This window comes from Penicillium expansum, assembly GCF_000769745.1.
Source record: "Penicillium expansum strain MD-8 chromosome Unknown contig190, whole genome shotgun sequence".
In the NCBI taxonomy this organism is placed as follows: Eukaryota; Fungi; Ascomycota; class Eurotiomycetes; order Eurotiales; family Aspergillaceae; genus Penicillium; species Penicillium expansum.
In genome coordinates, this window is record NW_015971406.1 from 458,742 (window position 1) to 484,948 (window position 26,207).

Consider the following 26,207-nt stretch of genomic DNA (forward strand, 5'->3'; position numbering starts at 1 on the left):
GAGAATTTCAAGGTCAATTGTCATTATCGACCCAATGATCGAGTAATGACAGGCGTCTTCGGTGCTTCAAAGCTCCATTGTCAGCAAGAAAAACAAAGCTAGGATGAGCGCGCTACGGCAGTCCACCATCAGAGGTGCGAGCTTACCGTGATCGGAGGAACAGGCCCCACGTGATGTTCTATATATTCATACCTCAGGCAGCAGGACTTTCGTTGATCACTACAACATATGATAGGTGTTTTATAGAATCTAGCTATGGACCAGTTAGTTAAATCACGGAGCTCAACGAAGAAATCCTCTATGTTTATTTCCCTTAAAGACCTTGCACAAACATGTTATTGGAAGATACACACGTGACCCAGCCACTCTAGCCACCTTCAGCCTCAGGCATTAATTTCTCTAAAATCCCAATCTATCTCCCCAGTGTCCATCAACCATCTCCACCGTTATCGCAAGTCGCATTCTACTCCGTACTAGTTCCGTAATTGCCCTTTTGGTTGTTTGTCCTTCTTTATTGAACTCTTTTTGTTTTTTTCTTCTTCTTTTCAGTTCAAAAGACAAAATGGGTATCCCGTAAGTCATTCCATCCTTATGTTGGCACGCGACATGCGCCACTACTTCGCCGCACGCTGTTGACTCCAATCTACAGTATGTGGCGTGAGCCTTCCAAGGCCGAAGCATCGAAGTCTGCTTCGGAAAAGGACTCATCTTCTACTGCACGCTCGTCAATTCGCCGAGGACCGTCACGGCACAGTAGCTCCCGCGTGCGTCGCGCCGATATTCTCGCTTCATTTCATTCGCAGATCATTGATGAGCTTCGACGCGGCACCGTGGAACCCAGACGCGTGCCGCGCTTTTCTTTCATACCACCAAATGGGGCTATTGAGAATGCGGTGGCTCTGGAACAGGCCGAACGTGATGCCCTCGTCTGGGCCCAGGCGCGCGCCGCGAGTGCACCCCGACAGACAGAGACCGCAAACCAGCGATTTAGGAGTCATCGCGATCAAGCCCTGACCGATCTCATCGGTCGCATAGACGGTCAGCCCAGAAATACCAATGCTAGCCCTTCCTTGACTCCCAACTTCGCTCCCGCTCTCGCATACCACACCAGCGCTTCTTCGACTCCTTCGGACAGCGGCGTTCGTCTTCCCCCTATGCGTGAGAGATATAACAGTGATCGCGCCTCGAACACCTCATTCCAGCCAGATATACCTGAATCCCGGTCTCACAACACACAAACCCGGCCAACCCGAGACCCCGTCGTAGACGGGCTTGGAGATCGCCAGCGCAGTCCTAGTCCAGACGCAGAGCGGGAAACCGATGCCTGGGAGACTTTGCTCTCAACCATTACACCCGATGCGACTCTACCATCGGCTAATACTTCTTTCACCTCAACTTCTGCCGCTGCTCCAGATATTTCGCGCAATGCTCGTCCTCGGAGCTCTGTTAACTTGACGCAGATGACTGCGGAAGCTGCCCGTGCTCACTTTGCACTTGATCCCTATCCTGACCAACTCAACCCATGTGACTTCTCTTCCTCCGATGACGAGGATGCTCCCTCTACTTTCCATGAATTCATGGGACGGGCAGGCCGTTATCCCGATCAGAATTCGACCATGAGCAACCACCCTCCCGTTCCTATCCCTACAATAATTCCTGCAAGCGTTCTTGCTCTCTCTGACGGTCGCCGCCAGAATCCCTCCCTCTCCGACCGTCACCACCAAAATGATGATCTCCACCATATGCAGGTCATCTTAGATCGGCTTGCCCGCCGTGAGGATATTCCCGACGACTGGTGGGCCGCGGCCGGTCTTGCACGCACCCTCGATCGTGGTCTCAGTGCGAGCATGGACTCCCCCAACACTGAGGGCGCTTCTCGGACCACCCGCGACAATTGAATACAGCTGCCCATGTGGTGATATACTGAATGACATATTTGATATTAGAGATATTGGCGATATTGGAAACGGTGTTTTTGGGGGCGTTTCTTTATAGCAAATTTTACATTGTTTTTTTTTTAGTTTGATTTTGGAACAGCGTTGACAGGGCCTTTTGAGGCAGTCGTGTGATCTTAACATTCTTGTCTCCATATTTTGTCAGGTTTACGTATTGTCGATTATCATTGGACAAACGGACACGAACGGCCTCTAGGTCTTTTCAGGCTTTTATTTCGTTAATTTTGACCTTTTGGACATTTTTGAATTTCCAGGTATTTTGATTCCATGATATAGAGGATGAAGAACATAAAAACACGTCAATTGTAGATATTTACTCTGTACCTGCCAAGTTCCGTGACGTATGTCTCGGAGTACAGCAGTCCCCACTTGAAGAGCCCCCCGCCAATATGTCGAAGAAGTTATGCTTAGTCCAACATCTCAAAGCAAATAACAACCATACAAAGTAGTTAGATCCTATGTGGAACATTGACTTATACGCCGATCTCCAACAATCAAGCGTATCACAACACGTCGCGCAATCCCACCAACCCAGGGCCCTTTCTTTTCAGATATTTCCATCATACACATTTGATCCCAGCGTGACCTCACTGGCCAACCATGGATCAGCAAGTAGACCGACTGGTCAACAAGACCTGGGGTAAGTAGCCCCCTCATCTACCAAAGAAGAACAAGCACAAGCTTGAAATACGCCCTCTGCCACACCCCCCACGCCCTCTCAAACCCCATCACCAATGCCCATAACCACGACCAAAACACTAATAAACCGCCTTTAGCAAAATTCTGCTCAACAGCAGACGATGCGCGTCTAATGATCGCAATCAGCGGGATCCCAGGCTCGGGCAAGACTGGCCTAGCAACGATGATGGCAGCTCGGATTAACAAAATCTACGCCTCGGAGAACCCAACAACACCAACACCGATAGCAATCTCCCTCCCAATGGACGGGTACCACCTGACGCGAGCACAGTTAGCCGCCATGCCGGACCCGGTGCACGCTGCGGCCCGAAGAGGCGCGGAGTTCACTTTCGACGGCGAGAAGTTCCTCGAGCTTGTGCGTTCTCTGCGAGAGCCGCTTACAGCTCGGACGGGCACTCTCTACGCGCCGAGCTTTGACCATGCTATTAAGGATCCTGTTGATGGTGATCTTCCCATTCCGGCAAGTTGTCGCGTGCTGTTCTTTGAAGGGAATTATCTTAGCTTGGATCGGGAGCCGTGGAAGACAGCTGCTGGGTTGATGGATGAGCTTTGGTTTGTCGATGTTGATTTCGAGGTTGCGAGGAAGAGGTTGGTGGTTAGGCATGTGAAGGCGGGGATTGCGAGGGATGAGGTTGAGGCGGATAAGAGGGCTAGAGAGAATGATTTGGTTAATGGGAGGGAGATTGTGGATCAAAGGTTGCCGGTGCAGGAGGTTGTTTCTAGTATTTTTGATCCTGTTTGGCAGAAGTTATGACGATTGGGCAATTTGGTGATATTGACGAAGGTCTATGATGTACAGAGTTAATACTATGTTGATATGAGTATCCCAACTTTGTTCTGTGTGAGAATAGTCTCCATACAATAAGGCTCTAATCGAGAGCTGCCCTTCCAACGGTGCATACGGTGCATACACACATACCTAGGTAGATATATAGCTACGACTTGATATAGAAGTTGATTGGTTCGATCCATACATGCATACATCTATATGCACCTATATACATGATTAGAGCAGCTATCAACTCTTTTACTATTATAGTAGATCAAGAAGACATTCAAAAAGATCAAGTAAAAAAAGACATCTCGAAAGACCAGCTAGAAAGACATACCATAAAGACATCACAAGGCCACAAACGCGGCCGACTATTCTTGTTTATTATCAGTTAATAGAGCAGGTATAGGTAAGTGACTTAAGTAGGTGAGCATGGTGAATAAGCCTATAGGTAAATCAGGTATAATATTAAATTCAGAATGAGACTTCGCAGAATACGCTTAATGTCTCTAGTTAGCTTCGGCATCTCCGTAATACGCAGCCAACATACTATGAATCATCTGGGCTGGAACCCAAGGATCTCAAAAAATTGGCCCAACTCTGCCTTGCAATTTTACATATTCAGACTCATCCCCCACCAATTGGGCGTGTCATGGTATTTCTCTGCAGCTTTCAATGCATTTGCAAAAGAGCCATCTTGCGAAGGTAGATTCAATATAGCACCCTCCGAGATCAAGAACGCGACGGTGTCCTTTCTTCCAAAGTAGGCAGGAGTAACTAGCGCACTTCTACAACCACCAATAAGTAAGGGCATGTTGACATCTGCCTTGGCCATTTTGACAATATACCTGACACATCGGATGTTGTCAGCAGCAAGAACGCTGCCGTACCGTCCAATCTAAAGGGCTATACTGAGAAATTCAGCGGATCTTTTGGCGAGATAAAGCATGATTTCCACACATTTGTTTTGGGAATACTCGTTGAGCTTTCTGGGGCTCCTAATTTCTTCTTCGCCTCCCTGAAACGCCCTGAAACCTGTGAATACTGCTGCTGCGGCGAGAGCACTCTCAAAATGCCCATCGCGTAGGTGCATCTCAACGACGTCTGCTCCAAGCCCCAGTAGCAAAAACTCTACAACATCAAGATGCCCCCGGTAGACAGCAATCTCAAGGGAACTGGGATCCTATGCACCTTCAAGGAACTTAGCCTTGTCTAACCCAGATTCTAGTATTGGAAATCTGAAAATCTTAATAGACCCCGCATATGAGGCCTCATACAAAACCTCCCTCAAAAGCCTGCTTTCCAGATGTCATTTGAGATCTGGTGTAACATCCAGTGTCAGGCATTTGAAAACCTCGGGACGGCCATACCACGCAGCCTCTTCTAGAGGCGTGGTCAGGAAATCCAAATCTGCATCGCTATTGCCAGTAGGTCGAAAAGTTCAAGGTGGTCTTCTCTAATAGCTTCCTTCAAGGCAGTTTTATAAACATTTGTCTTGGCAATCATAGGGACCTGCTCCTAGATCTTTACCAGTGTCTCACATATGGGATGCTAGCCCATTTCTAAGGCAACACTCAGCGGGAAATAACCATTTTCGGGGTGCACACTAGGATCGATATGCAGTTCTTGCCACCAATAATTAACGCATAGGAAAAGCCCCAAATCGCAGGCCCCAAAAATGAACATTTCCGTTGAGGTGAGGAGCCCGTCTGACCTCGCTAGCTAAAATATCGCTCACACCATTCCCAATGCCTTATACTGCTGGCACCTGGTCCACCAAAAAATGTGCTCAAAAGCTCATTCAGATGCGACAAAGTGCTGGGATCTCCTTGCTCTGAGGCTTTGACATGGTCGGGCCAGAATAAATCGACATACTTTCCAAAAGGATGGACGTCAATTTCGATCTGATCCGAACATTGTAGCGTATTTGGCATCTCGTCGCTCCCTGGGGTTTCTTTTTGTCGGTCCAATGGCTCGAGAAGAAAAGCCACACAGGTGGTGGCGGCGTATATGTGCGCGTCTATGATTTTCCAATGGAAGCTCTCCAAGTAATCCACTACCGATGCGTGGGAGGGACGCCACTTGTTGGTCTGGGAGTCAATGACCAGAAGATTTCGGCATAGAGATAATAAGGAGTCTTCGCTGATGCAGCTGGACAGATGTAATCCGTTTTGTTGTGGAATCATTCGAATGGCACACAATAATTCCTCACTGGACAATGGCGTGTAGGCGCACGTCACCCACATCATGGCGCGCCGGACCAGATGATAGTCTGACTCTTCCAGATCCTGAATCTCCTGAAAAATGTCATCATAAGTGCTTCTTAAGCCTTTGGGGAGTTTTTGCACATGATTCAAGCGACCGGAAACCGCCTCTTCGGTTTTACAATTTCTCAGTTGCTCGAGGTGTAGGTATACCCACTGAAACCTGTGAAATAGCCATATTAGTGATGGTCCCGAGTTGGACAAGGATGCAGTCTTACATTCCATCACAATGCTCTAAAAGTCTTGCGGTAATCTGGTTCTTCCAAGCTAGGAGGGCCTTATTGGATTGGGCCAGCTCCAATATTCTTGCATTGAGGTACAACTCAATATCGGCATGGTTGTCATTTGCTTGGATCTCGATGTTAGGTCGGGTCAAAAATTGATTGCGAATATCTTCATCTGGGCGGCTGACAACAAAGACTTTGACTGGGTTTTTAGCAGCACTCAAGAGACCATCAAGGAAGGTGATGAGTACACCGCGGGTTGCTGAGTCACATTCATCGAGTGCATCAAGCACCATAGTCGTTTTTGGGAAAAGATTGAGGGATTCTAGAAGAATCCGCTTGCAACTAGCCATATCCAGTTTGGCTCCTACCAACTGACGTGACTCACATGTCTCTCGAAGGCTTTTTTGGATATTATAGGGGTCGTTCGATGTGGTAGAAAGCTGTCGGACAAAACTACTCAGAACCGAAAGGGGGTCTCTGCGACGGCCGTCGTTTCGGCTGCAGTAATAAAAGGCAAACCCTTCGTGGTTCTTCCCTTGTGAAAGGGTATCCTTGACATGATCAATTACCTTTGAAGCCAAACAGGTCTTGCCAACACCGGCTGCCAAAGTCAGTCTTGTTGTAGACATTAAGAGAAAAAAAAGAAAGATGGGGGCAGCCAGAACCTACCCAAACCTCGAAGCCATAATACGGCGGATGAACTGCTATCTTCCCATTCGCGAAAGTCCTGATGACGTAGCAACCACTCTCCGGTATTGTCTGTCCGTCTTTCCTTTACTGATTCGTGGTATGTGGTGTAAGGCTCATTTGAAATCCACTCTAGAAGTGCCAGCGAGTCCCTCTTGTCCATTTTCTGAAAGCAAGCCTCAATGCGAAAATCGATGCGTGCTACTGGAGCCTGGATGGCATGCAGTTCCCTGAGCAACGTCCCATCAACATCTGCACTTCGTCGGATTTCGCACGACTGCACTGTCTCCCGGAGCTTAGCTTCTTGACTTGATACGCTGGAGAAGAGCCCATCACTCGGGCTCACGATTGACCGCATAAACTGCTTAAATGTTGACTGCGATAGTAAATCCTTTGTATGCAATAGAAGCTCCAGTAAAGTCTTGTAGACTGCGATCAGAGCATCATGCAATGCCTGCAGCATATCCTCTGGAAGCTGATCACGATGGTAGACTGACTCGTATACCTGGCAGTGGAAAATCACTTGGACAACCTTCTCTGTCGTTGCCAGGACGGCAAACATTTGCTCATTGGCATTGATTGGGATCTAATGACTAAATATCAGAAAGTTTTTAGATGTCCAGACTCTGCCGGAGGCCAAACCTGTAAAATAGCCTTGACTAAACCCCACGGAGGTGATGCCTGTGGCGGTGCAAATGGGATAACTATATCGCCGATCTTTTGTAGCCAAGTCGCGGCCTTGACAGCATAATCTCCTATGATGATCTCATGTCCAGCAAAGGTCACCTTCCATTTCTTTTGTTTGCACATGTCTTCTTTCTCTTGTACAACTCCGATCAGGTCTTTCACACGATGTTCGTTGGTAGTCTGAGTCTGCTCAGTAAATCCTAGCGCTGTCAACCTCTGTCTGGCGTCATCGGGCAGTTGTTGGGATGCTCTTTGCCAGAGATCCTTGGAGGAAGATGATGTGAGGGTAAGGAGTTCTGTCATTGGAAGTTCATGGCATAAATCCTCCGGCTGCAATGTTCTCTGTGAAGCCGGTGACACACCGCGGCGAGGCCCTGAAGAATTGACCCTGGTGGCAATTTCGCCATATTGAACATTTGTGCCCTTCGACAAGCGGTTCTTTTCGGAGTTTGGGGTCGCCGACAGGGATCTGGGGCTGTGCCAGTGCAATTTGGTGCTGAGCCGTTCCCATTTAGAACTACGGCTAGGGAGAGGCATGTGTGGCTTGACTCAATCCGATTTCTAAGGGCGCTCGTTATGTACACGAACGAAGCAGAAATGTTGATCGCGAATGACAGGTGCTAATAATGCTAAAAGATGCCTCTGCTTGAGGGGAAAGGAAAAGTTGGGTGGCTTAAGATATAGATGGGAAGGAGAATGAGTAGCTGCTCATACCAAAGTAGATTAATCGATTAGCGTGGGGAGCAAGGCTCATTATTCAATATCCCGGTGGAATAGACCTGGCATTTCATTGATAGGTATGCGTACCCGATGGGGCAGAGTGAGCCGACTTTGTCCAATACCAGAGCCGAACGTCTGATTTCAGATGCATGCGTGCTTACCTTTGTGGGGCCATGCCACGTTCATTAGCAAATGAAGTAGCGGGTGTGTTGGAAATGGAGAGTTGATTAGCTATTCTATTTGATCTCAAGAGTAGTGGGTATTGACCTTACATAAACCTGTTTATCAGAATTCGCCAACAGAATATGATAGCGCAACAAATTTGGACGGTCATTCCTCACCTTGATAATTTGACCATCTCCGCCGGTACTTCTTCCTGTTGAGTTCAAAGGACTAAATATACCACCGGTTCATAACTCTCCTATTGGATACTACCTCATCGCCTCTTTCATCACCGCCTTCTTGAAGCATATACTACTCCCTGGTTATATATATAAAAGTCTCGTACATAAATTATGCTTTTTCCCCCGCCTTCAAATACATAAAAAAAGACCAGCTAGAATTACCTACTAAAGAGATATTTTTAGGCCGCAAAGGCGACCGACTATTCTTATATATAACTGCAAATAAGGCTTTATATTCACGATTGAAGACGGTGATCTTCTAAGGTAGCCTTTCCGATATGCAGATCACAATAACTCTTAGGACAGAAGGCTTTAATGTTACTAATAACTAATTAGGTTCTGACCTCTGGCTGGGATACACCTTCGCATACTTAGTCGCCCGTAGTAGGTGACACTTCACTCCCCTCTTTATCTGTTCAGTCGTGGCTCCTGTATATATATCCTACGCATGCTCCTAAATATAGATAAAATGAAGAGTCATGAACTTAATGATACCCTATAAATTACTCCACAAGCCCGAGGTGAGTTGGAAATGTCTAGAAAGTGAAAAGGAACAACTCCTAGCACAAACGTTTTCTTCAGTCATCTAGCCTTGTGAATTAATAGATAACCTCTAATTAATGTTTAGGTAATCAGTGAGTGATCAGAGCCCTACCAGTTGATTTGAGTCACTAAGCACTAACTAGGCACTCATTGGACTTCACTGATTTCTCATGCGAGGGAACTAAGCAGCTTAGTGAGCCTGAGCCCGGTCTTAGAGTAACCTATATTCCGTATACATACTGTAGACAGGATATCTGCGGTGGAGTTGACTGTATTAAGGTCTACTCCGCCTGCTCGACCACACGTGGGTCTATTAGAAGTGGGCCTTGGATAGATTATTTGTGTTGATTCTCTAGTTCTTGTGTTTAAGAATCGAAGATTGGTCCAAAGGCAAGCACCCCTCTTGCCTTGAGCTCAAAGACCACTCGTTTCGTGAGCCCCGGGTTACTGATCACACACACAGCTTCCGTGTCAATTTCTCGGACGAGCTCTTGGAAAATTGGCACTATGTCCACTTGGCCGCTGCTGCCGGTGTCAACGACAGGTGGGTTGAGGCAGAGCTGATTCACAAGGCTCAGGATGTCTGGGCCGTACGTCCTGTTCCGATTCCACGTCTGCCAGATGAGCTGCAACTGCGGGCGATTCTTCTCGCCCAAAAACGAGAGACATGGCCTGATTCTTGATCCCATGGCAACCACTACCACTCGGCAAAAAACTCGCATTATGTGAATAAAGCCGTACATGAGCACCCCGCACCTCCAAAGGTGGGTTGGTTTCTGCTCGATACACCGGGTTGTCCAATCGCCTGCCTATGGATACTACGCAAGAAAAGCTCCTACCATCGGGATTGGGGAAAGTTGCAAAGCTGTGCTAATCGTTGAGCGGATGATTGGAGAGTTCTAGCACTTTAACGAATGCAGTAGATGTGTGACCTGGAGTCGGATATCATGCGATGAGATGCTCTGGTAAAACTTGCACCCGGCGGAGAAGAGCCACGGATGGACGATGGGCACAATGATGACCAGGACAAATCAAAACGCTGGAAGCCTGAGCAGGTATTGCCCGAGAGATAAGCCTTGCGAATGTCGAGCTTGATCTGAGAAGACCAGCAGTAGGGTTCTACTGCTAACCAACCGCCGAATGGATGTATGAGTTCGAGATAGTTATGTATTTTTACCTAGAACGTAGGGTACGCAACCGCAATAAGGGTAATGACATCAACGAGTAAAGCATAGGATAGAATAATCACCGGGACGGTAATCGCCCCTGAGTCTTCATTCAACCAATACTCCTTTGATACCAGAGCCACGAGGCCGCCCGTATACTATAGGAAAGCTGCCACACCGCATCCGCTATGAACTTCACCATACTGATATGATTCAGCGGCTCGCTTGCGCAGCCCGAAAGGAGCTGACTGCGATATGCAGCATGTGCTCCGGAAGATGGCATTTACTACTAGCGGGTGTCGAGCAAGACCGCATACGTTGATGCCTGCTGCATTAATGAATGCAAGAAGTTTATGTTGGCTTCTTATCATAACAACAATGAATGCGATTGAATTGGCGCAATAGACTAATGAAAGAAGACGGCGATAGATTGTGAGAATGAGATATCGTATTGAGGAAAAGCTCATTCGTGGCCTACGTTGAGCTTCAACATCGGCTTTGGCGAAAAGCCTGTTCCAGTCCTAGATGCTATACACGCTTAGGTGTGCATTGACTGATATCGCAAAACTCGGCTTGTTTGCATGCGCGGGAGGTGGTATTTGGAGCGGGGGTGCCACTATGTGGGAGTGTCGTGGGAGTATCGTGTAGCAAATATAGAAACGGCTTGGATGTGTTTGAACTAGCGAATGGAAAGATTCACAGGATGTAACAGTGCAACGAGCTCAATCAAATCTTATTCTATGTAGTATTGTGGAATGTATGTCGGGGAGGCTCGGGGATCGCAACCAACCCACCAAAGAGCGTCTCTGGCCCATGGTGGTTCATGAATGTATTTCGTATGATCGAAAGATAACCACTGTGTCCGGAGTGGACCTTCGTGGGTCTCCTAACCGCTTCCGTCTAGCACCGCAGTACCAAAAGTACAAGTGGCGCTTCTGTGGTAGCATCGTTTCACGTACCTACCCTGCTACGACATCCCGGGCGAGAACTACACTGATACACATGCATCTAGTTGCTTCTTTACTAGTAATTCCTATACTGATAATTCTTACTAATTAATTACTATCATACAGCTTATAGCTTTAACTATGGAGTATGTTTAATACATTGTATGAATTCGAAAGAACACCATATTTATGACCTGTGGCGTGCATGCATTAGCGTAGTTCTCGCCCGGGCTTTTGTAGCAGGGCATGTCGCTGATGTACACAGTAATATTACATGAATGAGTTATTATACCTCATACAACTCCAGAGGGCCGTTGGAGCCTTAATTTGAAGACTGCAGACTGGGCATCCTGGGATCCAGCGAACTGCCCGTCAGCCTCGCCCATAGGAAGACATTTTCACCCTTGCCCAGATCTAAGTTTCTGGCCCCTGAAATGTCCTGAAAGTGTGTCCGCCACTTCCATGCACCTAGGCGCCTAGCATGGAAGTAGCGTGAGTCGACCTGTGTCCCACCTCCCAACGGCCCGCGTGAATTTGCAACCGATAATATTGCTTATATATACTATACCTACCTGTATATACATACAGGCCTTCGCAACTGGGTGCGCATGACTCGTCTATAGGAAGTTGTGGGTAACAACTGAGGGGTGCGTTGCAGACTCCCCAATCTTCCCAATGACAGGGCTTCACCCTCGAAGCCTCTCCGATGACCCAGTAGAGCCTAGGTACCTGCAGCTAAGAACTTGGGGGGGGGTAACATTTGCACTAAGAGCGGAAGCTGACGGCTCAGGGGCCGCTTTGCACGTGTTAGCACTGGGATCCCATACCCACCATTCCTCAACCACCAGCCACGATACGCCCAGTTAATTTACACTGGCTGTGACCCTTGTAAGTCTGAGAGCGCACAGTGATGGAACAAAGCCTCGCTCTAGCGCCTGAGAGTTGTGTACGACCGTGAAGTGAATCCCCTGATTCCCCATAGGAGTATCCCAGCCGTCTTTTCCTGTACCCAGCGTTGAGCCTAATCCCACCATCCGTCCCTGCCAGTCCTTTATTGAATCGGTCTATTTGACCCGTTTCTCAAATCCGGTAAAAAGGTGATCGGTACTTTCTAATAGTCTTTTCGGGTCTTCAAGGTAATCGAATATGACTTTCACCCGCCCCCGGGGAACCGACGGTCCTATCTTCGACTCTTTAGCCAAATTTTATGTAGCGGTGGCTATCACTTGGACGACTGCTCTGCTTGCTGGCTCCATATTTCTGATCTTCAATCGCCACGAGCAATGTATTCGCATTCGCAACTTGCGTCTCGTATTGAGCACAGTGGCATGTCTCCATGTCTACTGGATTTTGTGTATGGTCTCATATTCGATGGGTGGCAAAAATGTTTGCGTCGCAGAATACTGGATCATGAGCATCTATTTCCCCGTGGGAATCGCTCTTTTCCAGGCAAACAGCATGCAGCTCCTGAACGTCTTTGGTGTTCAGGAGAAGCTGCTTTTGACAGCGCAGCAACCGCACAGACCCCACTTTATCGATCCTGCAGAATCGTCTAGTCAGTACTTGACTCGATGGAGACAGCTCAACATCGTACAACGAACCGGATTGGGCATTGTTGTTGGGATTTTTGTTCAAGTCAGTGCATTCTACACCCCTGCTCCCTGGCGTTCCCCACTCATCTCGTCTCCCATCTATAGCTATTGCTATCACTTTCTATCTTCCTCGCCTCCCGCAAATTTCATACCTTTGGCACCTTCTCCGAACATGTGAGCGCCGAGGAATGCCGGCGAGGCCCTGAATGGTAAGTACTTTGGCTTAGAATGTAATATGGTCGACTTTATTCTGATATGAAACCTTCAAGGATTCCTTCAATTCTCTGGCAATTGCTCTGGTCTTGGGTATTCGCGCCATACATTCTGTGGAAGATTCGTAAAATTCATGATATCCATCACTGGGGGCTTCAGATCACTTGCTGTCTTATCGCCGGGTGAGCATTTCAACAGTTGCCTTGGCATCACCATCCTATGGGATCACCCAATACACATTGCTGACAGATCCATAGTTTACCAGGTTCGCCTATGTGGCTCGCCGCGCTATATTCGACAACCAATGTCTGGGCAGCTATCAATAGATACTGGGTGCCATCCCTTTGGTAATAAAAGCCCATAATCAAATCCATAAAAACTTGAATAATAACACTCGCAGGTTTGCTCCCGGTATCATGACAATGGAAGCTGTTACTATCTTCTTTCCATGTTATGAGCTTATCGTATCCAAAAGACAAAGGGATCGTTTTCTGGAGAAACTCCAAGCATGGAATGAAAAGAAAGCAACCAGCGGGGAAAAATTGAACTCGCTATCATCACGAACTCCAAGCGAAGCCAGCCGCGTGCCTGAAGTTTATTCCCGAGGAGCTCTAGAGAAGTGCTTGGAAGAAGACTCCGGTGCACTGCTCCAATTTGCCGCGGCCAAGGAATTCAGCGGCGAGAACGTCATCTTCCTGAATTACGTGCGCGACTGGAAAGCTGCATGGGCGAACATCGGTGAATCGGAACCGGAATACGACTGGAACTGCGATCCTGAGTATCATCGACTTCATTTCTTCAAGATCGCAGTTGAGATTTACGCAGCCTACATCGACATGAACTTGGCAGAATATCCTATCAATATTGAATCTCAAATTTACTCAGACCTACGGGAATTATTTGGTGAAGCTTCCCACATTATCGGCCAATCTGTGTTAAGCATAGCTGGAACACGCGCCAACGGGAATCTTCCAGAATCTTACAACGGGATGCCAACGTACAGAAAGAAGTTGTCCACTGTGGTAACCGTGGAGGAAGACACTCATGCTCTGTGCTCAGATGCGCATTTTCACGAGGGCCAGAGTATCATGCATGTTGAGTCCCGTGTGCCAAATTCTGTTATCATTCCTGCGAATTTCACAGCCGATGCTTTTGAGCAGGCTGAGAAGTCTATCAAGAATCTGGTATTCACAAATACCTGGCCTAAGTTTATTGATTTTTCGAGCGACGTATCTATTTATTCTAAGCAATCATGCAAAATATCTGAATAGGTTTCATGTGTTTGAGTTGACGAATGAGACCTTGGAATTTTCTCAAAGTATAATAGTTGTTCACGCTGGACTTGTTATTTTGGTATTTTGGCATTATGATATGTGTTCATCATGACCACGACAGTCTTAAGGGAAAAAGACACCCAAAAAAATACATCTAGAATGACATTTGAAAGTGTTATTAGTATATTGTCTCTAATATCATACCTACGTAGATCAAATAGATCAGAGAGCGGCACCTGCCGTAGGTGTCGGACCCAACTTGTGTCTTACATCCATCAGCCATCCACTTCGAGTAAATTCCGATCACATCCTATAATGCTACTACTATATGACTCACGCCCTTCCATTTTATCCGACCTCCCGGTTGGACATGTTTTACATATCTTTTCTAGCCTTAATAAAGTACAGAAAGAGGCAGCGGAGATCTTCAAATTACTGAATGAGAACGAGAACTGTGATGGAAATCAATGGATCGTTGTTCTCGGCCTCTCGCAAAGAGCCATCGAAATTCTCGACGGCGAGCGTCGTGATATTCTTGGGGGCACTTCATTCCGATTCCAATTGGAAGGAAGCACTGGACTTGTCAAGATAGTCCCATCAAGCACCCACCCTATGATCATAAATGAGTGCTTGACATTGATCGATGAAAAGCTCGATTCAATGGGAATTCCATGGGCTGGTTGGGGTTGGACTGAAAGGGCCACATACATGCTCGAGGGTAATGATACTAAAGGCAAGCAGCCCGATCAAGCCTTCATACCACCATCTCGCCGCGTTGCCCGGATGGGACTCTCAGAGCGGTGGCCGACCCTAGTGATTGAGACTGGTGTATCGAAGTCACTTCCTCGCCTACGCCTCAATGCGAGGGATTGGTTTGCTAGTTCAAACGGAGAGGTCCGTATTGTTCTATTGGTTGGTATCACAAATTCCGAAATCCTCTTTGAGAAATGGCAACTAGCTCCTATCTCCGAACCACGTCCTCTGACACAGGAATCGATCGATACGCTACGCCAACAAGACCCCAAGATGCCCCCTCTCATTGGGCAGCCAGCATCCGGTCAACAAGCCTACTGTGCACAGGAAGTGTATTTGAAGCTGAATGAGGTGGTTGGCAATCCCTTGGTCCTCCCGTTTCATGCAGTATGTGACCGAGCCCCTCGAGAAGGAGAAAGCAATATCGTAATTGAAAGGAGTGATTTTGAACAGATCACAAAGTGGATATTTGAATAATTGCTCCTGTTAATGACGTTCCGTACCCATTGCTGTAGTAGTGGGTTTATGTCATGTTGATCGCTGCTTAGATGTTGTCTAATTGCTTAATTCACGTAAAGGTCTACTCAGTTTCAGTCAAGTTAAACCCATTCAATTAAATAATTGGCTAACCGGGATTGGTTCTGATCCGGGTAAGTGACGAATGAAGGGCTAGTGTTCGTGTTGAATGAAAATTTTCAGATCGAAGACGACGCATGTACTTTGTCCGTGTTCCGGTAGACTACCTGGTGATAGCCTATCGCCTATGCTTACACGTTGAATACCCTGTAGGCTATGGAATGAACTGTTCCATGTGAAGTTTTGTGGCAGTATGTTGAACTAGCTGTATCCGAATGGTCTCTTTTATAAAACCTGAAGGAATGCCGCAAAGCCTTCATTGTCATAACCATACTCGTTCTCTTTCCGAACATTCCGCACAAAATAATTCAAATTGCAACATGTAGGGACCAATAAAGCAGTTGGTATTGGTGTCATTCCAGTATTAGACAGAACCCGACACATTGATCAATGATAATTTCTCCATATCCCGGCATTCGATATACTCGAGCTCAGTTACACTCGCTTTTCTCTCAACGTCCCTATCTTGAGAAGAGAGAAACATTTCTTTCGACTCAGTATTTGAGCAATGGCCATCTGTAAAAAATACATTTTCAGGCGTGTCCATCCCGTATTCACCCCATTCCTGCTCTCCAGTCTCAAGGTCCTCGCAACAGATAGCGAATTTAACTAAACAATCCAAATGAACACGGATCAATCCACGGTAGTACTCTCCATAGTCATTTTCCGGGTCTTCGGGGTGGAAGTGAGAATCGATAAAGTTAACATAACCGACCATCCCCCCCGGTTTATCGTTAATCTTTGGCCATGGTGACCCATATTCGATAACAGATGGCTTTCTAGGCGCCGCGCTAGCCAAGATTGATAGTATACAGCGATCATCTAACAAAACTGCGTAACCAAGGCGAGGAACACCACTACACACGTAGAAGCCATGGTTTTCGACCCATTGTTTATGTCGACGTTGGATAACGGCTTCCGACGCCCCCTCTAACGCGGGGTCCTCAAAGATAACATTCCGATAACCCTCGCGGATCATTTCAACACATGTGGCGCCAAGTTGATGGTAGCTGCGCTCGTAAAACTCCAGGCCAGCCATACAGGCCTCGTCGAGCTTTTCAATCGCTCTAGCCCAGTCTTGATCGGATGTGTTGCGGTAGGAGGTGCGATAGATGGCCCATCCCCATGGCCAACCCCCACTCTTACTAGACTCGTAGTCTAAGAAGTGCGGTACAGACTTCCACTCGGGCTTCGCATGCTGTCGATTGATTCGTCCGAAAAGGGTTTCTTCGGGTGGGAATTCAGATGAACGCCATGGTGTAGACCATGACTCATCATGAAAGATACTGGGTGGACGAGGGTTCCAGGGCATGGTTCCTGGAATAAGGTTGTAAGTGTATGCATGAGTTGTCCAGGAACTTCCACAGGCGTCAATCTTCTCTTATGACTCACTTAGCGCCTGGGCGTTGAATGTAACCCCCGAGGTAAAGTCAGGCCACTACCCCCCACCAACTGGGCATCTTGTCAACGAAAGAGAACACTTACCAACCTCTCCTAGTCTCTAGTAAGCCTCTCTGATCAGAATGCTTATCCCATTCGACGGTTTGTGGCATTGTTTACGCCCATGAAGAACGCGCTTGAGTCATTGATGCCATTAACAAAGCGTATAAGTGGACGTAGAGATACTCCTTCACACACATTAACGCTATTTCTTATACGTCTCTCGGATTCTCCTGCGAGATGGAGGCAAGGATCGGAAAACACGGATGGAAAACACAACACCTCAACTTCCGATATCTCCTGGCGATTGCCTCCCAGACTTTACGTGTCTTGAATGCATAGTGCCAATACCTGTTTCTGTGAGCCTAGGGCGGAGATTTTAGGGACAAGCCCGAGATGGCCGGACCTCTTTGCAATTCGTCCCAACAGTACGGAGTACAGGAATGAATAATGTACGTGTGAGGGACTTACTACGGTTGGCAAGTGGAGAAACAGACCATCGATAGGCCTCCGTCCGGCGGGCATCGTTTCTACCCTGACGGTGAGGTATGGGTAACAATTAAGCGCCATCCACTTCCGGGATAGATTATTTGAGAAACTGCAAACTTGTCACAGCTACCACAATTCTATGGACAATAGAATATATCTGCGTTAGTGGAAATGTTAGTCTCTAACCGAAGGAGGATTGTCCTACTACATTAGTACATTTTATTGTTCTTCAAGGTTGCCATTTGTTAATTTGCTGTGGTACATCTAGATGTTACTGAAGTTATTAATAGAGCTCGAATCCTCTAATCCCTATCTGGGTCAGCCACTAAGACACATGAAATTAATGAAGGAAAATATAAAAATTTCTGTCTGACGTAGATTCTTACAAAATACTACCTTTAAGATGAATAGTCTCAAATTTAACCTCTCGAGTAGCACAACTGTGATGTATGTTGTATTTACTCCCACCTCAGGCGAACTGACAGGCTTCGCCCCTGTATCCGGGGGATAGGTCCCTGACGCTAAACCACTTTGGGAACCGAAGTGCCACAAGCCATGGGGAACCAAAGATACATGTATCATGATAACAGGTATTGTAAAGTATATTCAATATGTAGTGCCCAGTCACAGGGGTACATCTCTGTAAGGCCCTGAGTGTAATGTAACAGACCCTGACCCCCATCGTGGCTTCCAGATTGATGAAACTGCGGTTGCCCGATTTCTCTCCCCCCCGTTTTCTTCTGGTCGAGACCTTATCTTCCTTACAACTTCGTCACTATTTGTCTTTCACTTTCCCACACTCTCTCTACAGTCGCTCTTTAGCCCACACACACTCTTTTACTCTAGACTCGCTGTGCGATCTTGAATCCAATCTTTCAATCATTTTCAATTTCCCGCCGATCTCCAATCTTTCATCATGCTCTTCAACAAGTCCATCTTTGCCGTCGCCATTGTGGCTTTGGCTAACGTCGTGACTGCCACTACCGTGCAGACCCCGGCCTGTGTTCTCAAGATCATCGGGTATGTTTCGAAGGAATGGAAGGAATGCCCAGTGGAGTCCCGAGCTGATGACAATCTAGCAACCAAGCCAACCCGGCCGATTCGAAGACTATCTGTGGCTCCAGCGCCAGCAAGATCCAGTCTGACATCTCCAAGAACTGTGCCGATAGCGATGCCTCCCTGAAGTTCTTCGCTAGCAACTGCGCCCAGCTCGGCCACAAAGTTGGTAAGGATTATAGATGCCCGAGAGCATGTTACATCATTGAATCGGCTAACTTATTATCTTCTTTTTAGTCACTGATGTTTCCACCACTACCGCTACCTCTACCGGCACTTCTGAGAGCTCTACTGCCACCGGCTTCGTCACCGCTGTGTCCTCTGGCTCTGCCACCCACACCGGTACATCTGCCGTCGCCACTGGCACTGGCACCAGCGCTGCCGCCGGTACCTCGGGAGTCAGCACTAGCACCGCCTCCGGGACTGGTAGCGCCGCATCCCCGACCTTCAACGCCGCTTCGTCCGACCGCCAGTTCTCTGCCACCACCTTTGTTGCTGCGGTGTTCCTCGGCGCTGCTGCTTTGCTGTAACAAACCGGTATTTACTGAGAGCAGCCAAACGCGAATATCGAAATATCGATGCGAGCACATATTACTAGCCTTGATGTTGCTGCTTTCGATCTGATTTGAATCACCGTGGTTCAGGGATCTGGTTCGAATTCTCTAATTTGTTGCTCTTCTGATGCCAATTTCTGAATCCCTTGAACTTTTATCTTCTTATTTGCCAAACTCGCATTGATTTATGTGCTCTTCGCCTTCCCACGGGGCAATTCTTGAAAACACCGAGGTCTACCTCAATTGCCAATCAGTCGGTTGATGTAAACAGATTCAAATGAACTCCATCAATAGCCAAGAGATGCCAGAACGCCCCCCTTGTAGAAGAGGACAAACTATGCATACAAGGTACTCCAAAGGTTACCTGAACCTCTTGAGCCCTTGATCAAGACTATGTAGATCCATCACATTGATATGTAACGCAGCAAGGGGTCACAAAGTTGCGATCGAGCCTCTTGGTGTTGCATATGATGTTGACTAGGAGAGGATGGGGTGAACCTCAAGCTGTCAGAATCAATTTCAATCTAGCAGATCTAGCATTGGCATTTAAAGATCATCTGAGCCCGGAATGCTTGAGGCCGCTCGGCGGAAGGCCATCCGATGCCATGCACCCACGCGCGACCATTCGCGTGTTCACGTGACCATTCGCGACCTGCAATTTGACTGCAAGGCTCACTCTCACCGCCTGTTCTAGATCCACACCGCCCTCTGTATCCCCGCTAGTAAACCCACGCTAAGATCATTAGTATCACTGCGCTAACTGTATTTGGTATAAATCGATGTTTTCTGCCTGGCAGGATGGAGGTTTGGAAGGAAAGGTAGGTGGATCCATGTTGGTAAGCTGAAAAAACGCGGGCACGCGAAAAGACAACGCGTCCACTCGGCAACCAAAGATTCCTCTGCCCCTCTGATCTCTTCTTCTTCTCACACCCCTCTACGGGCTTCATACATTCATCTTTCCCCCCTTTCTCCATACTCTAATATCATCTCAATTCTCTTGCTATTGTGATCTTGATACCCTTAATCACTACCTTCTATTTTTTCCAGCCCCCTACCAAACTCATCACTATTCAAAATGTTCGTCTACAAGAGAGGTAAGTGCATACAAGATTGTCTGATACATAGAGGCATTGGTGGCGAGAGATAGCTTCTGCTCCTTCATCTCGCCACAGCTGCCTGGTCCCGCCACAATCTTGAGATCGAGAGCTAACGAGAATACAAACTGCAGATGGACGCAAGGAACGCGTGCAGTTCGACAAGATTACCGCACGTGTCTCGAGGCTCTGTTATGGCCTCGACCCCGAGCACGTTGATGCTGCAGCCATCACCCAAAAGGTCATCTCTGGTGTCTACCAGGGTGTTGGCACAGTTGAGCTGGATAACTTGGTATGTTGGCTTGCTTAGCCCCAGCTTGTGGCATTGTGTTAACATTTCAATCTCAGGCTGCCGAGACTGCTGCATACATGACCGTTACACACCCCGACTATGCCATTCTAGCTGCACGTATCGCCGTTTCCAACCTCCACAAGCAAACAAAAAAGCAATTCTCCATGGTCATCTCCGATCTCTACCATTATGTGAACCCCAAGAACAATAAGCCTGCTCCTATGATCTCAAAGGAACACTACGAGATTGTTATGAAGCACGCCGAGGAGCTCAATTCTGCCATTGTGTACGACCGTGACTTCAACTACAACTTCTTCGGATTCAAGACCCTCGAGCGTTCATACCTTCTTCGGATTAACGGCAATGTTGCTGAGCGTCCTCAGCACTTGCTCATGCGTGTTGCCGTCGGAATTCACGGCGAGGACATTGAGAAGGCCATTGAGACATACCACTTGATGTCCCAGAAGTACTTCACTCACGCCTCCCCCACTTTGTTCAATGCCGCTACTCCCCAGCCCCAGCTTGCATCTTGCTTCCTGGTTGACGTGAGCGCAGACAGCATTGAGGGTATCTATGACACTCTCAAGACCTGTGCCATGATCTCCAAGACCGCTGGCGGTATCGGTCTGAACGTCCACCGCATTCGCGCTACCGGTTCGTACATTGGTGGAACCAACGGCTCCTCCAACGGTATTGTTCCTATGCTGCGTGTGTTTAACAACACCGCCCGCTATGTTGACCAGGGTGGTAACAAGCGCCCTGGCGCTTTTGCCATCTACCTGGAGCCGTGGCACGCCGATGTCTTCGAGTTCCTTGATCTGCGGAAGAACCACGGTAAGGAGGAGGTTCGTGCCCGTGACCTCTTCTACGCTTTGTGGACTCCCGATCTCTTCATGAAGCGCGTTGAGGCCAACGGTGACTGGACACTCTTCTGTCCCAACGAGGCCCCCGGCCTGGCTGATGTCTACGGTGATGAGTTCGACGCTCTCTACGCGAAGTACGAGCAGGAGGGCCGTGGCCGCAAGACTATCAAGGCTCAGAAGCTCTGGTACGCCATTCTCGAGGCTCAGACTGAGACTGGTAACCCCTTCATGCTCTACAAGGATGCTTGCAACAAGAAGAGTAACCAGAAGAACCTGGGTACTATTCGCAGCTCCAACCTGTGCACTGAGATTGTCGAGTACAGTGCCCCTGATGAGGTGGCTGTCTGCAACCTGGCTTCCCTCGCCCTCCCCACTTATGTTGACTCTGCCCGAGGCGAGTATGACTTTGGCAAGCTCCACGAGGTCGTGCAGGTTCTCGTTCACAACCTGAACAAGATCATTGATATCAACTACTACCCCGTTCCTGAAGCGAAGAAGAGCAACTTCCGTCACCGCCCCATTGCTCTCGGTGTCAACGGTCTTGCTGATGCTTTCCTGGCTCTGCGTCTGCCATTCGACTCCCCCGAGGCTAGACAGCTCAACATCCAGATCTTCGAGACCATTTACCACGGTGCCTTGACTGCTTCCTGCGAGATTGCCAAGAAGCTTGGTACATATGAGACCTACGCCGGCTCTCCCGTCTCGCAGGGCATCCTGCAGTACGACATGTGGGACCGCACCCCCACCGATCTCTGGGACTGGGCCTCCCTGAAGGCCAAGATTGCCGAGTCTGGTGTCCGCAACAGTCTGCTGGTCGCCCCCATGCCTACTGCCAGTACCAGTCAAATTCTGGGCTTCAACGAGTGCTTCGAACCCTACACCTCGAACATCTACTCCCGCCGTGTCCTGGCTGGTGAGTTCCAGGTCGTTAACCCTTGGCTCCTGAAGGACCTGGTCGACCTCGGTCTGTGGTCCGACAATATGAAGAACCGCATCATCGCCGATGGCGGCTCCGTCCAGAACATCCCCAACATCCCCGCCGACATCAAGGCCCTGTACAAGACCGTCTGGGAGATCTCACAGCGCAACATCCTGCAGATGGCCGCTGACCGCGGTGCCTACATCGATCAGTCGCAGTCCCTCAACATCCACTTGAAGGAGCCTACCATGGGCAAGCTCACCAGCATGCACTTCGCCGGCTGGAAGATGGGTCTCAAGACCGGCATGTACTACCTGCGTACCATGGCCGCCTCCGCCCCCATTCAATTCACTGTCGATCAGGAGCAGCTCCTCGTTGAGGACACCAACATCGCTCGCTCTAAGAAGCGTACCGGTGGCACCAGTGCTTCCGCTTACTCTGCCATTCCCCGTACCAATGGCGCTGAGGCCGCTGCCGCCAAGGTCGTTGCCCCTGTCGAGGAGACCCCACGCACTGTGGCTGCACCTGTTGTTGTTGCTGCTCCTGCTGTCGAGGCTAAGGGCATTGACGCTGCCGCTGAAGCTGAGCCTGAAGATGCCGAGAGCAGGGCAGCTGAGGGTGATATCTTCTCTGATGCGGTTCTGCAGTGCAGCATCGAGAACAAGGATGCCTGCATCATGTGCCAGGGCTAAAATTTCTTTGCCTTTAATGCTTTTGGATGTTTCGCTTTGAGTTTTGTGCATGGTCATGTCTTCTGCCGTGGCTTCTTACGTGTACCCATATTATGATTTTGATGGACTTTTTTCTTTTTTTCCTTTGTCTGTGTTTCGGCGTGGGTTTGATATTTGCAGGATTTTCTTATTATTACTTCAATAACGTGTTATCTTATTCATTCTTCTCTCATAGACTTTGTAGACTGAGTGTAGATATTCCCTTGTACAAGACTAGCCTCCTACGCCAATTGAAGTCTCCCGAAACTCGTCCCAGTCGCCTCCGGTACCAAACAGACTCGATATATTTACAAACAAGGCTATATAGGACATCTACTATTCTTTCTTCGACTCATTATAGTAACCATATAATGGCATCTTCATCACGCTTCCGCATGAAACATTGAGGCAATCCATCTTCGTATAGGTCATAACGCAGCGCATATCACCAGTGCTTCCTTTCATCGATATGGCTGATAAGGTAACTCGGCAAAAGAGGCTTTCAGGCTCGATCCATGCACCTCCCTGGGTGATGATACCCCGGCATGCTGGTTCTGCATGACCGTCCAAGGGGGCATTGTTTCTGGAGGAGAGATTGTTTTGTGAATCTTGTCATCGGATTTTCGGGTCTTGAGATAGAGAAGGGCACCCAAAGCGCACAGTATCGGGAGTCCAACGCCGGCGCCGATTCCGATTGCGATTTTCCCGGTCATAGTTAACTCTGATGTTTGAGAGGCCGAGTCTGAAGAAGGCGATGATGCGGAGGAGGGTGTCGTGGCCGTGTCTTGTGTCTTCGTCGATGTTGATGAAGACACAGCTCTGGCAGTAGAGGAGTGTGTACATAATGGATGTAAACCCTAAAGTACTTTTTACCACCACTTAGAGGTTCCTCTTTCTGTCAACTTCAATTTATTTGCTTAGGAATGTAAATAGCCCCCTTCACCATTGTGATCTCTCCAGGAATCACATCCAGCACATCTACATCACCCCATGTTGCATGAACGGTCCGTTCTCCCTTCAGAATACGGTTGATATTGAGCATTGTGCTATACATCACCCCCCAACTGAAAAACTTTTCTTCCTCGCCGGTCTCATCATGGATATCGGAAAATTTTGCTCTTGGCCCTGGCTGATGGAATCCGCCCGTGATAGATGGGTAAGGTGCAAAACACTTCAAATGGCCATTACCACACATGCGTCCAACAGAAACGTCAAACTGGGCACCAATATCGATTTCTTCTGCGAGGCCAGACGGGTTGACCGATAGGGCCGCGAGGATCCGCTGCGCACCCCTGTAGCTCACAGCATAAAACATTGAGCAGACTGCGTCATTTGCTGTGCACGCAAGTCGGCTGTGGTTGTGTCTCTCGTAACCCTCGAATATTGGAGGGTCGCGCCACTGAGGGAGAAAGTGATGGGGCATTGGAATAGTCGGGTCATTCGGGGTAAGGTAAAATGGCAAATCAGTTTTACATGACATGCCGCAGTGGCCCAACCATAGAATGTCCCAGTCATCACCGTATGGTGACTGAGTCGGAGCTTTCTGGGTATCCTGGAGCTGGAGGGCTCTGACTGCGTGGGCGAAGCTCTGAAGCTGGACTTTGATCGATACATCCCAGTCCGAATCGTCTTCCATAATAATAGCACTCGCTAATCTTTCTTGGACAATCCTAGGCAGACATTTAGTTGAAGTCAATCATTGCAGTTTCAACCACATACCGCTGAAGTCCGTTGACATGCGCCCGTCGGGCAGCGTACTCAGTCTGTTTATGGCCATGATCCCAGTTCTAGAAAAGTCAGTCGTCGCGTGTATTGTATAACTGTAGAAAACATACATATGGATAGGATTTAGCATCTACTTCATCTGTAGTCACGCCGTCGATCCATTCGACGTGGAAATTGCTGAGGGATGAGCCTAGAACGATATTGTCCCGCTTGTCAGGCCGGCTGATAAGGTTAATAGCAAAGACTTTTTGCACCTAAATAGTCATGAGTTGAAAGATCTCCAGGATAAGCTTGAAGTGGAATCAATACCCCAAGGGTTTCATTTCTGATGGCATCGAAGTTGTCCCAATCATGCTGGTCACTCCAGACCTGCTGGGTGGAGGCGGTTATGCTCGGTCTCAGCTTGAAGAAGAGGAATACGACACCAAACAAGACCAAAAGAAGCTGCACAAAGCGTTGTTGGAATGCAGAAAACACCATGCTCAGCTGTCACCGGGATAGAGATGGCAGAACGCGTTGGCTATCCTGAGCGCGCAGAAGGCGACCCTGCTTTCTTAATTTCTTCAGAGGCGCCGAAGGCCGATGTGCGGGCTAGTTACCGACAGGGGAGGGAGACCCTAGTCCCTATATCATCGGTCTTGCTGAAGGATGGTTGGTCGATATATTCGTCAGATCCCCACTGTGACGAACTTGACTAGCGACATGAACCCGCTGGGATTTGAGAGCGCATGAGTGGCCTCAAGTCATGTGCGTGACGCTGGCGTGCATAGGGCTGCTGGGACCCTGGTTCAAGCGCTAGCAACAGAGGACATGAGTTGCCAATAATCGGTTGGCTATTCCTTAGAGGGCAGTGATTTACTGATTTCACCTGATGGACGTACATGCGCCTGGGCCTCTTCGCGGGCCGTGCCGCTGGTCCCGCGCTGCTTGGAGACTTGCAGTGTCGCGCTTCCTCATAATTCCCTAGCAAGCATCTCTTATTGAAATTTATTCTACCCCACGATGTCGAACGCGTCGGATTGTACAGAAGAACGTATGAAACTACCCAGTGCTCTATACAATCAGAAAAAAAAACCAGAGATTACTCATCGAGCGCAAGCTCGACGTGCCAGTTGCGCGCACGCAGCCACAGTCGCAATGCCGTCAGCAATCGATTACTACAGAACTAAGCGCCTGGTTTTTACTCCGGAGAAGATATTTAATGGACTGAGTACTCAGCGTCACGCGGATTAAAGAAATAGAAACGCAAACCTATCTATGCGACCATACACAAGAGATTGGGGGAAACTGGTGTTATCACTCGCTTCCTATCACATTCCCTGTGCCCTCGATAAGAAGCGATATAATTACTAACTTATTGGTCTTTTTCAGCTGTTTTTCGATCCACTTCAGCCGTACACCACGACTAGTAGGGATTGTTTGATGTATATCTATAACTTTGATTTTCGTACACTGAGCGATCAGCAAGGCTCTAACATAGTGATCTCGCAAAGGGGCCACCGTGGTTGCGTTCGGCGAAAATGGCG

At 48.3% G+C, this 26,207-nt stretch overlaps 8 protein-coding genes across 8 annotated transcripts; 5 read left to right on the forward strand and 3 right to left on the reverse strand.

The window, feature by feature from the left end:
- Positions 1 to 562: 562 nt before the first annotated feature.
- On the forward strand, positions 563 to 1,898 carry PEX2_058170 (uncharacterized protein; the record flags this gene model as incomplete). The annotated part of the gene is made up of 2 exons (XM_016743091.1): positions 563 to 573; positions 650 to 1,898. 2 exons carry the CDS (start codon positions 563 to 565, stop codon positions 1,896 to 1,898), a joined length of 1,260 nt encoding a protein of 419 aa, XP_016595813.1.
- A 657-nt stretch (positions 1,899 to 2,555) lies between these two features.
- On the forward strand, positions 2,556 to 3,408 carry PEX2_058180 (kinase-related protein; the record flags this gene model as incomplete). Its single annotated transcript, XM_016743092.1, has 2 exons — positions 2,556 to 2,595; positions 2,732 to 3,408. The coding sequence occupies 2 exons, from the start codon at positions 2,556 to 2,558 to the stop codon at positions 3,406 to 3,408; spliced, it is 717 nt and encodes a 238-aa protein (XP_016595814.1).
- Positions 3,409 to 4,735: 1,327 nt separating this feature from the next.
- On the reverse strand, positions 4,736 to 7,828 carry PEX2_058190 (NACHT nucleoside triphosphatase; the record flags this gene model as incomplete). Its single annotated transcript, XM_016743093.1, has 6 exons — positions 4,736 to 4,844; positions 5,302 to 5,853; positions 5,909 to 6,237; positions 6,304 to 6,518; positions 6,587 to 7,190; positions 7,247 to 7,828. The coding sequence occupies 6 exons, from the start codon at positions 7,826 to 7,828 to the stop codon at positions 4,736 to 4,738; spliced, it is 2,391 nt and encodes a 796-aa protein (XP_016595815.1).
- Positions 7,829 to 12,442: 4,614 nt separating this feature from the next.
- Positions 12,443 to 15,380, forward strand: PEX2_058200 (Regulator of G protein signaling superfamily; the record flags this gene model as incomplete). The annotated part of the gene is made up of 6 exons (XM_016743094.1): positions 12,443 to 12,706; positions 12,769 to 12,872; positions 12,933 to 13,058; positions 13,134 to 13,223; positions 13,277 to 14,060; positions 14,559 to 15,380. The coding sequence occupies 6 exons, from the start codon at positions 12,443 to 12,445 to the stop codon at positions 15,378 to 15,380; spliced, it is 2,190 nt and encodes a 729-aa protein (XP_016595816.1).
- Positions 15,381 to 15,903: 523 nt separating this feature from the next.
- PEX2_058210 (uncharacterized protein) lies at positions 15,904 to 16,851 on the reverse strand (the record flags this gene model as incomplete). The annotated part of the gene is made up of 1 exon (XM_016743095.1): positions 15,904 to 16,851. One exon carries the CDS (start codon positions 16,849 to 16,851, stop codon positions 15,904 to 15,906), a length of 948 nt encoding a protein of 315 aa, XP_016595817.1.
- A 1,533-nt stretch (positions 16,852 to 18,384) lies between these two features.
- Positions 18,385 to 19,054, forward strand: PEX2_058220 (putative GPI anchored cell wall protein; the record flags this gene model as incomplete). Its single annotated transcript, XM_016743096.1, has 3 exons — positions 18,385 to 18,488; positions 18,548 to 18,693; positions 18,762 to 19,054. The coding sequence occupies 3 exons, from the start codon at positions 18,385 to 18,387 to the stop codon at positions 19,052 to 19,054; spliced, it is 543 nt and encodes a 180-aa protein (XP_016595818.1).
- Positions 19,055 to 20,153: 1,099 nt separating this feature from the next.
- On the forward strand, positions 20,154 to 22,938 carry PEX2_058230 (ribonucleotide-diphosphate reductase subunit RNR1; the record flags this gene model as incomplete). Its single annotated transcript, XM_016743097.1, has 3 exons — positions 20,154 to 20,172; positions 20,307 to 20,464; positions 20,521 to 22,938. 3 exons carry the CDS (start codon positions 20,154 to 20,156, stop codon positions 22,936 to 22,938), a joined length of 2,595 nt encoding a protein of 864 aa, XP_016595819.1.
- A 922-nt stretch (positions 22,939 to 23,860) lies between these two features.
- Positions 23,861 to 25,161, reverse strand: PEX2_058240 (Glycosyl transferase, family 25; the record flags this gene model as incomplete). Its single annotated transcript, XM_016743098.1, has 4 exons — positions 23,861 to 24,626; positions 24,676 to 24,743; positions 24,792 to 24,935; positions 24,991 to 25,161. The coding sequence occupies 4 exons, from the start codon at positions 25,159 to 25,161 to the stop codon at positions 23,861 to 23,863; spliced, it is 1,149 nt and encodes a 382-aa protein (XP_016595820.1).
- Between the last annotated feature and the right edge of the window lie 1,046 nt (positions 25,162 to 26,207).